The 12527-nt window shown below is 42.2% G+C and overlaps 1 protein-coding gene across 1 annotated transcript in view; it reads right to left on the bottom strand.

Annotated features, from left to right (window-relative positions):
* The window catches only part of LOC141253902 (fructose-1,6-bisphosphatase 1-like), a 44414-nt gene that overhangs the window by 16961 nt on the left and 14926 nt on the right, over window positions 1-12527 (bottom strand). Inside the window, exons 2-5 of the mRNA XM_073670969.1 lie at window positions 6007-6169; window positions 2901-2993; window positions 1760-1900; window positions 1455-1592 (exon numbers count right to left, since the gene is read on the bottom strand). Coding sequence (XP_073527070.1) covers window positions 1455-1592; window positions 1760-1900; window positions 2901-2993; window positions 6007-6169 — 535 coding nt within the window. The remainder of the gene's footprint in view (window positions 1-1454; window positions 1593-1759; window positions 1901-2900; window positions 2994-6006; window positions 6170-12527) is intronic.

The raw sequence follows: 12527 nt of genomic DNA, 5'->3' as shown, positions 1-12527 counted from the left end.
TATGCTCGCTCATCACTAGTAATTAATGAAATTTCCGGAGATGTGTAATGTTTTCAATTTTAGTTGGTGGGGCTGTGTAATGCCTTTTTTGCACCCTGAGCTGACATTGTTACTGATACAGTTTTGAGGTGGATACGCCTCTTGTTGCATTCTATTGCAGTGTTGCGGCGGCTGAAAAAACTGTAATTAGTTTTGTTTTATTTCTCATTAAGCCATTTACCAGTTTAATTAATTTTAGATTCTGATGGATCAGACAAAAAAAAAAATACATATTTGGCATTGCTGCATTCATAAAAGTATTTCCTTGTTTAATGGGGGAAAAGAAAGGTGACCTGAACACGCACGCATATATTATTTATCACGTGACTGGCTACACAGAATGACTCGTCCACCTGCCAGCATATACTAAATGCCACTGTCACAGATTGACAATGGTTTTTAACAAGTTAATAGCAGTGGGCAGAGCTCTGCTCCCAGGTGGCTGGTATAGGTAGATGACTGAAAAACAGCCATCTGCAGGGAAAGAAGCAGGCTCAGCTTGCGAGCACGCATCAGTCAGGGACCCAGCATATGACGCAACTGTATTGACTATATATTGACCGCAACGTAAAAAAGAAAAAAAGTAATGTGAACAGCCCCTTACCATGTAAAAATACTACTTCGGTGTGCGTATAGTATAAAGAAAAAAAGCAAAGGTTTGGATATTTTATTCTAGACTACCTACTGGATCCAGGTGTCCAAAAAAGTAAAATATAGTTTTGAAACTCCCTCAATAAAAGTTATTGGAGCTAAATATGCACATCCTCTTAACTCATCCATAATTTTAGATTCTGTTACTTACGTGGGGTGAATACAGATGTGTATTTGGCAAGGGAGAACATGCCACTTTACCATTAATTGCATTACAGTTTTTATGGCTTTTGTGTGACTATCATTGTAATTTATTTTTAAAGGGACTGTCAGCACAGAATGAGTGTTCAAACCAAGTACAGCCACTCGGTGCACAAAGATGTGGCCAGTCAGATGGAAACCAAGCCGGTGGGAAGGTGTATATAAAGGATTGGCCCCGCCATGATGCATTGAGCGTCTGTACTTGGTTTAAACAGTCATTCTGTGCTGACAGTCCCTTTAATAAAAATACAAAATAACTAAATAAATAATGCTTTCTACCAAATAACTCATCTTCCCAACCATATACCCACTAGTGCATTGACATGCTGTACAAGAACATCAGTCAATCTAGCACCAGAAATAAATAAATTTAAACTACACATAGGTGTATAGGTCAGCAAAAATATTTTTTACAGGGTCAGACATTTTTTGGGTGTGGTATTAAAACCACTAGATTACTACAATTATTTACGGTAAACTATGATCAATGCCAGTTTGTAAGTGGATGGCTAGCTGTGGGCTCAGAACGAACAGTTTTGGGAATTTGGCAAGCAAACACTTACGTCTGGGAACTTCTTCTTCTGGAGATATTCTGTAACCGCGGCATCAAAGTATTTTGCATATCCTTCATTAAGACTGTAGATATTACCTCTTGGCTTGATTTTCACATTTTTATTGACCAAGATGAATTCTCCAATTGCCTAGAACACATACATACATAGCTATTGCATTACTACTATATAAACCAAAGACCATGTTGTAAATGTTACAGTGGAATGGGCTACAACCCTCACACACAGCTCAGTGGTCATCCACTCAATGGTGGAACAGCTAGAACACAATGTGCAGTTATGATACTGTGACTTACAGGGTCCAGCATGAAGCAATTGACCCCACATTCAGTGGCTAGGACCAGCATTGTGGCGCTCCCATACAAGGCATATCCTGCGGCGATGAGATTTCGTCCTGGTTGCAGAGCATCTTTCTCATTGGGTTCTCCATCTGTTGTCTGCACAATATAGAAGTCCACACACACAAAAAAAAAAAAAAAAAAAAAAAAAGTTAGCCGTGTACTCAGAAAGGTTTCTTGCACCTAATAAGATACAATTTGCCATTTTAATATACAAAGAGGGATTGGTGGGCACAAAGAAGAAGACCCCTGTTCAAGAACAGTATATGGTCCTTTGCAGTATAATAGCAAATCATAACGCACACTTTTGTGTTTTTGTACCAGAAGCGGGTTGCCCCTTCGGAAGTCGATGTGGTCCCCTTACCTCTAGGGCCCCTGTGCGACTGCATATGTTAGACCAATAGTATGCCGCTGCCCCCCCCCCCCCCCCCCAAGAAACCGAGGTTGCATAGTAAGAATCCAACACAAGTAGAATCCACCACTATACTGTACTTTATAATAGAAGACAGTGCCACCTGCTGGCTATAGTTAGGCACTGCCTGACTAAGGATTTTCTGTATTTACTGGAGACCATTCTTTCCAAAGATAATAAAGTAATAGTGTACTAAAAGGGGTTGTCCGGTGGTAAAAAAATAAATCTCTCATCTATGGGACATGTGAGAACCTGTTGATTGGTGGGAGTCCAACTCCTGGGACACAAACTGATTGGCAAAATGGGGAACTTTTATCCTCGTTAAAATGGAGCACTGCTCTATTCATTCCTTATGGTGCTTCACCGGGCTTTTTCCAGAATCCCTAGAGAGAATGGGCTGAGTAGCGGTTTGATGTCACACCAGCCATGTCATTTTGCAATGAGGAAAGAAGTTCCCCGAAGAGAAGTTTCCCCATTCTGCGGATTACAACGGGTCCCAGCAGTCGGACAAACACGATCAGCAAGGTGATAACTTGTTTTCACTGTACAACCCCTATAAATACATCATATTCATTATAATACACATGAATTATTGCACAGTCTTACACATATAAATGTAGCATATGTTAGGTATAGGTCTTTATACCACGAGTCCATTCAGAGAGGTTTAAAAATAGCTGATCTTACCTTTTTGTATATGGCAAAAATTGTGCCAATGGAAGCAAGACAGTCAATGTTTGAGGAGCCATCCAATGGGTCAAAACAGACGACATATTTACCCTATTAAAAAAAATGTATATGTCAGTGCAGCTCCATAGTGACTGAATATTGGGCCAATATATGACAAAATATGTCATTTTGGTCACATGTTTACACCTTAGGTAATAGCATTGAGCTTTAATATATGTCTAAAAGGGAATTTGTCAGCAGGTGTTCCGATGTAATCTGAGAGCAGCACTATGTAGGGTCAGAGATCCCAATTCCAGTGATGCATCACTTAGTGGGCTGTGGTTTTCTGTTTCAATAATATCAGTGTTTTATCAGCAGGAGATTATTATCACTAGAGGACTAGCTATCTTGTGCTTCCTGGTCCAACCCCGCCCCCACCACTGATTAGCAGTGGTTCTGTCAATATACAATGTGCACAGAAAGCTGACAATCAGTGATGGGGGAGGCGTTATACACAGCTCATCATTCAGAGCTGCTAGATCTGCAGCAGAGAAACAGATTCTATCATAACGGCTTCAGCCAGTAATCTAAGTGATACATCGCTGGAATCAGCTTCTCTTCACCTAAATCAGGCTGCTCTTAGAGGAGGTAGCTAAAACCTGCTGACAGATTCCCTTTAAATACTGGAGGAAAGTGAACATGAAACATTTAGTGGAATTTTTCAATAGTATTATGGAATGCAAATGTGGCGCCCTGCTGCGCATGGTGCCACAGAACCCAGAAGGCGGCACGGACGGATTTCTCCACAAGAGGCCCTCAATACATGCAAACACCTCCACCTTCCACCTCATACCAGCAGAGGGAGCCCTGTTAGGGATATATATATAAAGGGAAGGTGGAGCCAGGCAGCTCAGTTTAGTTACAGTGCAGTGTGCTCTGAAGAGTGAGCAGCACGCAGGCTGCTGTGTGAGGCAAGCTAGGCCTCCAGCAGTACTGAAGCCTAGTGAGGGCCCCGAGCGTGGCCGAAGGCGAGTGGAAGAAAAGGAGTGATAAAGGGGGCAGAGGAGCATACCAGGCTCACCCCAATATATATACCGGACACCGGGTCTGAGCCTACAGGGACCCTTCACACCCAGTAGGGTTAACCGGAATCCCAGGAGGACTACAAGTCCCTGGTAAACCTGAAGCTAGACACGTACAGGACCAGGTACCACGAAGGCCACGACGTCCAGGGAAAGTGGTCACCAACCGGAGGTCCTACTTCAGAGCAACAGGAAGAGTAAAAAGCAAGACACATAAGCTAGGCACAGTTGCAGGCTGGCCAGGAGCTTACACAGAGGCAGACGCGGATCAGGAGGCCTTATACCCGCTCCCTGGGGAGAAGTCCGAAAGTGCGCCTTTCACCATATCTACCAGCTGTACCAGTAAAGGTAACGAAGCAAAAACCCCCTGTCTCTGTCCGTTACTCCGGCTGCGCCATTATATCTCTAACTGCACCACAACACCCAGCGCACCCACCATCTATCTATACTGCCCTGAGGCCCGCTGTACCATCTTTAGCTGCCTTGTCACCTGCCTCAGAGGACTGCTGCAGCGCTGGTGACCTTCACCAGACACCACAGGTGGCGTCACGAAATTCTCAGAACCCTTAATAAATCGCTACCCCCTTTTGTGCACTGTCCGCCCTGGGCCAGCCACCGTGATAGAGATATCTCATCTATCTATCAATCTATTGTCCCCAAACAGTAAGGCCCACGGGGGTGCGACACATGACTTTTACATGATGTTAAATAAAGCATAAATTGTGCTCCATTTTGATAAATTTTGTACAAAGAATTACAAATTAGGTGCCACGCATTAGATATGTTATACACTTCTGTTACATATGCCATCTTATGCCTGACTTATTTAAAACCGCATATTGTACAGAAAAAAAAAAAAATGCATGTGGTGAATGAAGCTGGCACATTTACGTCTTTTTAGCCCTGTCCTATAATACATTTGATGCACTACATGTCCTGAATTATACTGCACTTTGCAAGCAAAGAAAAAAAAATGGGAACATTTTGTAAGCAATCAATAAATATTGGTTAGTGTGTTCTATATATTGATGGGAACAGAAGGCTATAAAAATGTAACCATGCATCCAGATTTATAAACTAGGATGCTCATTTTGAAAATCCCTGTGAGAAGGACTTTCTAAAATGGATTATACAGTCATTGTGACATGAACTTTTTTTTTTTTTTTTTTTTAATTAAGTACACCAGCCTTATCAGGTGTAAGATATTTTATAATGTATGCATTTTGTCTTGTCAAAACCAGTACCCTTTTAGGTACTCATACAATCAGTTTTTTTTGCCAAAATAATCTGAGAGCAGCAGTATGTAGAGACTGACTAGCATCTGTCACTTACTGGGCTGCTTACTGCAGTTTTGAGAAAAATCAATGCTTTATCATTAATGATTAGAAAACCTGCTGCCGGGTAGTCCTCCATATTCATGAGCTCTTTATAACCCCGCCCCCACCACTGATAGGCAGAAATCTGTACGCCAAAAGCTGTTAATCAGTAGTGTGGGTGGAGCTATACAGAGCTCAGCATTCAGAGAACTGTTCGGTCAGCAGCAGAGAAAACAGGGATTTTTTGTCAAAATGACAGCTAGCAGCCTAGTAAGTGATATATCGTTAGAATCAGGGTCTCGGACCATACATCATGCTGCTCTAAGATGGGGTAGAAAACACCCAGTGACAGATTCCCTTTAAATCACTGAAGGCAGGTTTGGTCAAGCACTCTCTCCCAATTGCCCCATATACACTTCTGGGAGAAAAAAAACAAAACTGCTCAGTCCTCATCGGCCCCAACATCTCTAGGTGGAGATAGAGACGAATGTGCAGAAGGGCCTTTAGTTTTTATGGAGACATATTCTGGCACCATATGGGAGGAAAGTAATACAATGAAATAGATGTATACTTCCTAAATATTCATTGCAACAATATGATGTAAAACATTATAAAAAGGAGAAATTGCATCAAGACTGTTATTGCAGGAAGCCAGAACGTTGTGCAGACAATTCCCCACTATATGGATAGACAGTGTAACTGTAAAGTATACAGATATGTACACACCCTCTTATCACCTTCGACAATAAGGGCATGTGGGTCTTCCTCTGACACCAGGACACAGGTACTGAATGAGGCCTTCAACATATTAACAACGAGGTCATTCGAAAGGACGTCCAGCTTCTTCACTTGGTCTCCTGTTACATTAGTGGATCCAGCAATTCCATATCTGAAAAGAAGTATGGTATTCATGATTAAAAGGCTATGCAATACAATATCAATTATCAGATTTAGAGCACTGGTCCACCTTGTCTGTGAATATGAAATCAATAATCTATACCTATTAGTAGAACTGAAAGAAGAAGATTGAAGGCTTTCATATACCTATACTAGTTGTGTAGGCCAAGGGCTGAAGTAAGTGCCCCAATGACTGAGTATAGAGGTGGGTGGTGAAGTGGTTCTTTACCCAGCTGGGAAACAGCACAGGATGAATGGCAGGCAAAGTAAAATACAAAACTCGAGCACAGATGCTTGGTGGTTTCATGATTTAGGTCACGGCTCCACTATCAGTATTTTTTCTCAGGAGTGGGAGCCAAAACCAGGTGAGGAACAGAGAAAAAGGTATAATAGAAACAAGTCACCAATTCTGCATTTATCACCCACTCCTGAGAAAAAAAAATTACTGACCAAATACTGATAGTGGGGCCGTGGCCAAACTGGGACTATTCAAGGTGGTTAACACTAACAATAGGACATTGAATTGGCCAATTCAATGTCCAACTTGTCGCATGAGGGAAATTCTCCACAAACCAATGTCAATGGGAATTCCACTGAAATGGTGGAATATTTACAGCCTGTGCTGTTGTGGCTCTCCCCCTCTTTGGTAGCTCTGGGCCCTGCCTGATAAACTCATACTGCCCGGTTCTATATAGTTGCTTTTGCCAAATCTCCTACCTGAGGAGCAGGACTATGAAGAAGTGTCTGTACCCGCCGGGATAGACCAATTAATCTAATGTGTATGCAGGTGTAATCATCCCCTTAAAACTTTTACTTTTATTATTAGGATAGCTAAAAATTATATATATCCCAGATTTTACAACATGCACTTCAAATTGTACCCCAAGATGTATCATCTATATCTCTATCTCTATCTCTATCTCTATCTATACTACATTAGAACTATTTCTGCATTGGTGTTCCAGTTTATCTATTCCTCCACTATCTCATTCTGTTGGTACCTCCAACAGAGATTATAATTGATATTTTGATAAATTATACTATATCTGTGTGGCCCTCTTCAGTGGAGGAGAAAACGCAATAATTATCAAAAATATCAATCAAGAAATTATCTATTGGGGAAAACTAAGAAGTTGGATACAAGATAGGGAAATGCATCTACTTTCCCCTATACTGACCCTTCCTGGACACAGGGGTTGGCACCCTAAAACAGAATGTAAATGGCGCCCCCCCCCCCCGTCACAAGTAAAGCAATTACACATACTGTTTTACATTAAGAGGATACAAGTCCAATAAATCAACTACATGAAGGATCAATGTAAACTCGCAGGATGGGTAAACACAAATGCTACATAGATGGTCAGCATAGTAAAAACATAGGGTGGCAAACTTGCACATATCAAGATTATTTACTAAACTGACATATGGGTTGTAAATTGTCACCTTTTTCGCCCTTAGATAGCAAGTATATTATATAGGTATAAACTGACAAATTAACTTTCATGTGTCAATCTAAAAATTCTTTAAAAAAACAGTGATATGTACCAAGATACTTAGTCCACATGTCATCTCAACACGTTTCCCTCCCAGATGGTTCCTCAGATCTAGGATTGAAGGATCCATAAAGAATATCCTGCAGCTGGTGTGTACACATATCTAAAACATGATATAAAGGATCCATTTTCAGTGACATCACAGAATCTGATCAATCCAATTTTGGACTGCTGATTCAGGGGCACTCGGAAGAGATAATGGTCTACGAATGATCTATTGTGTATGGGGGTAGGTGGCTTAATAGTCATTTTTGGGGGATTAGAGCGATGAGATAATTTGCTTATCCATTATGGGGCATGCTAGATTATAGGGATTTATGAAAAATTGGTTGTCGAATTAGAGGAATTTCCAGATAAAATAGGAACTGCAAAACCAATTTTGACTACATAATGCAGAATACACAGAAAGATTTGTCTGAATATTAGTAATTTCTGGATCAAAAGTGTCATTCAAGTTAGAAAAACCAGTCCGTAAATATTAATTTATAAAAGTTTAATTATCCGTTTCATTTACGCGAGAGCTAGGCAAGAAACGAGTTTTGGCAGTAGAGCTCTAATCCACATTTATCTATGAAGACAAAACAGAATTAGAATATAAAACACAGTGGCCTGGCTAGTCAAAGACAACTCCCCGAGCCACATACACTCTTACCAGTGTTGTACTGCAATAGATTCTCCTTGTGTTAGAAGAACATACCACTGTTTAGGCACAATTCATCAATTTTTGCAGGCATTACATGTAAGGCATGTCCAGAAGCTAAAAGTAATCTTTATATACTAGCAGTGGCTGGAAAATGATCAGCCAATTGAGGACCACAGCAAGGACCCACCTCAGTCAGAAATTGACTGGCAGGTCATTGATGGCCATTGATGGAGTTAGGACTGGACCAGGAAGTGGATACCAGAAGCAGGTGGGGTTGGGGGGGGGGGTTTAGGATCAGTGGTGGCAAGCCCTTTTAAAAACACTATTTCCTGGACATCCTGTTTACACTACAGGTAGCAGTAAATCTTCAATATACATTACTCAAAAAAATAAAGGGAACACTTAGGCCAAGTGCCCACGTTGCGGAACTGAAGCATATTTTTTACGCTTCTCCCTGGCGGGAAAGTCGCATGCGGATTTTACATGCGGTTTTACCCGCCAGGTAGAAGCGTTTGTGAGGCGTCTTTGCATGCATTTCCGTATGCGGGTTATCAAGCACTTCTCCAAGTGATTTAAGCAAAAAGTGCTTGACAACTTGTTCACACTATATAAATCCATGCAACCGGCATGGATTTATATAGTGTGACCAAGTAATAGTTGAAAAAAAAAAAAAAGAATCAGAATGGTAAAAAATAAAGTTTATACTCACCTTCCGATGCATTCTCTGCCCCGTCCGGAGTATTGAGCGGCTCACGCTGTTGTGTGCAGGACCTGCGGTGACGTCATTGAGTCATGTGATGGTCACATGACTCAATGACGTGGCAGGTCCTTCACAAACAAGCGCGACGGCGGGAAAACATCAGAAGATTAGTATAAACTTTATTTTATTCTTTTTTTTACAGGTTCTTTGGTACCCAGGTCTGGATGAGAGTCTCCTCTCATCCAGACTTGGGTACCATCCGCACATTGATTCCGCTGCGCTTCCGCAAAATTAATGAACATGCTGCGGATTTTTGACTGCAGCATATACGCTGCGGAAAAATCCGCAGCATGGGCATTGACATTGCGGAATGCCATTGGGGACCATGGGGTGCGGATATACATGCGTTTTACAAGCGTTTACGCTGCGGAAGTTCCGCAGCATATACGCTTGTAATACGCAACGTGGGCACGCAGCCTTAAACAGAATATAACTCCAAGTGAATCAAACTTCTGTGAAATCAAACTGTCCACTTAGGAAGCAACACTGATTGACAATCAATTTCACATGCTGTTGTGCAAATGGAATAGACAATAGATGGAAATTATTGTCAATTATCAAGACACACTCAATAAAGGAGTGGTTCTGCAGGTGGGGACCACAAACCACATCTCCGTATCAATGCTTTCTGGCTGATGTTGTGCTTTCACACTCGTGGTAGCATGAGACGGACTCTAGAACCCACAGAAGTTGCTCAGGTAGTGCAGTTCATCCAGGATGGCACATCAATGCGAGCTGTGGCAAGAAGGTTTGCAGTGTCTGTCAGCGTAGTGTCTAGAGGCTGGAGGCACTACCAGGAGACAGGCCAGTACACCAGGAGACGTGGAGGGGGCCGTAGGAGGGCAACAATCCAGCAGGACCGCTATCTCCGCCTTTGTGCAAGGAGGAACAGGAGGAGCACTGCCAGAGCCCTGCAAAATGACCTCCAGCAGGCCACAAATGTGCATGTGTCTGCACAAACTGTTAGACACCGACTCCATGAGGGCCTGACGTCCACAGATGGGGGTTGTGCTTACAGCCCAACACCGTGCAGGATGCTTGGCATTTTCCCCAGAACACTGAGCACATGTGACAGACGTAACTGAGTCTGGAGACGCCATGGAGAGCGATCTGCTGCCTGCAACATCCTTCAGCATGACCGGTTTGGCAGTGGGTCAGTAATGGTGTGGGGTGGCATTTCTTTGGAGGGCCGCACAGCCCTCCATGTGCTCGCCAGAGGTAGCCTGACTGCCATTAGGTACCGAGATGAGATCCTGAGACCCCTTGTGAGACCATATGCTGGTGCAGTTGGCCCTGGGTTCCTCCTAATGCAGGACAATGCCAGACCTCATGTGGCTGGAGTGTGTCAGCAGTTCCTGCAAGATGAAGGCATTGAAGCTATGGGCTGGCCCACCCTTTCCCCAGACCTGAATCCGATTGAGCACATCTGGGATATCATGTCTTGCTCCATCCACCAACGTAATGTAGCACCACAGACTGTCCAGGAGTTGGCAGATGCTTTAGTCCAGGTCTGGGAGGAGATCCCACAGGAGACCATAAGCAACCTCATCAGGAGCATGCCCAGGTGTTGTAGGGAGGTCATACAGGCACGTGGAGGCCACACACAATACTGAGACTCATTTTGACTTGTTTTAAGGACATTACATCAAAGTTGGATCAGCCTGTAGTGTGTTTTTCCACTTGAATTTTGGGTGTGACTCCAAATCCAGGCCTCCATTGGTTAATAAATTTGATTTCCATTGATGATTTTTGTGTGATTTTGTCGTCAGCACATTCAACTTTGTACAGAACAAAGAATTCAATGAGAATATTTCATTCATTCAGATCTAGGATGTGTGTTATTTGAGCGTTCCCTTTATTTTTTGAGCAGTGTATTTAGAAAAAAAAAATTACCTAATATATTGGTACTTAACTTTTTATGAGACACATTTGGGCGGGAGCCTTATTCAATTTACAAATAATAAAGGGGTTATTCAGCCTTATAAAATGTTTTACAAAATGCAGAAGTGAAAACACTAAACAATACGCACATCTTCTCCCCTCCAACGATGTAGTGCAGAAGCTCCAGCAAGGCTTCCGATCTTCAGTGGCTAGCAATTCCAACTGCAGCTAATCAGTGCACAATGTGGTCACATTTTGTATTACTGCCATCATAACTCCAATCAATGATCAGTAATGCTACGTTACCATGTAAACCACTGACTGGCGGCAGCGGTCACTTGTTAGTAACTTCCTATGCTTCATAAATTCCACAAATAAAGGAGTTTTTAAAGAGCATTTTCCACACAACTTTAGTAATACATTTGTCCAATTATGTTACTAAAACCTTTACCCTCTTTGCCAGCAGGTAAACTACAGTCTTTGCAGCAAGAAAATTCCACCCCTTGTTAGGCTACATGCACAGCTTGTTATCTGGTTTCCTTGCTTGGCTGTGCGGGGTCAAAGGTTAATAGGTAAAAAGTTTTTCCTTAGAGCTGTTTTGCAGCAGGGAACGTAGACATGGTAAATAACACAGAAAAAGAGAAAAACGAGTCTATGCTACTTAATACTAAAAAGTATAAAAGTTCATTTAACAATAAGTTAAAAAATGAACATTACATACAAAGATAGTGTGTTAGAATGACAAAGAACCCTGTATGGGTTGATAATGCTACCATATATCAGTAGAATTGCTAAGTGCTGCACAGAACTATATAAGGGTAGGCCCTGAAAGTAGACACCACTCCGGCTGGAAATAATGATAATCTGTATCCCTATACTAGATGTGACGACAATATATCCGATTACTAAGACAGATAATTAAATTAATCCGAGCACAAGAGTGCATATGGTACCCATGCATTAAGGATATGTTGTCACCTGTAATGCCACCCATTGGGTGTCAGACATAATGACATCATGCAGGGGCATGTAAGGGTCATAATATAACTTATTTATTTACCCATGGTTCAGTGTTATGATGGCATGTCAGCATCCGTGACCCCAATGCACGTTTTGCCATCTGGCTTCCTCAGGGGGCATGGCCTAAGATGAAACATGTCCTGTATTAAATTGCAGGACCTGGCGGTCACATGTTCTGTCTGGTCCAATAAACATGGTTTGTTTGGCGCATGCGCACTGGTAGTTACCTGGTCCCATAGCAACCCATCTTCCCGTCGCAGTCACGTGAACCTATGTACTTACAGGAGGATAAAAATGTTATATTGGACCTTTTTTGAGATGGCAAATAGCATATCCAGTGTCTGCAGGATACTAAACTAGTGCCCTCCCCTGACTCATCTCTATAGGATAAATGCACATAGGGTGCCGTATAGTTTAGGTGAATGTTAGTTAATTTGACCTGGAACAGCTGACTAATGTGTACAAGGGTTCCCAATCACTAGAGCAATTTAAC

Source organism: Phyllobates terribilis, unplaced genomic scaffold (assembly GCF_046119375.1).
Source record: "Phyllobates terribilis strain yellow unplaced genomic scaffold, ASM4611937v1 Scaffold_1__5_contigs__length_1240528914, whole genome shotgun sequence".
Lineage (NCBI taxonomy): Eukaryota > Metazoa > Chordata > Amphibia > Anura > Dendrobatidae > Phyllobates > Phyllobates terribilis.
The sequence above is the reverse complement of the archived record's forward strand: the minus strand, read 5'-3'. Positions and strand labels throughout refer to the sequence as shown.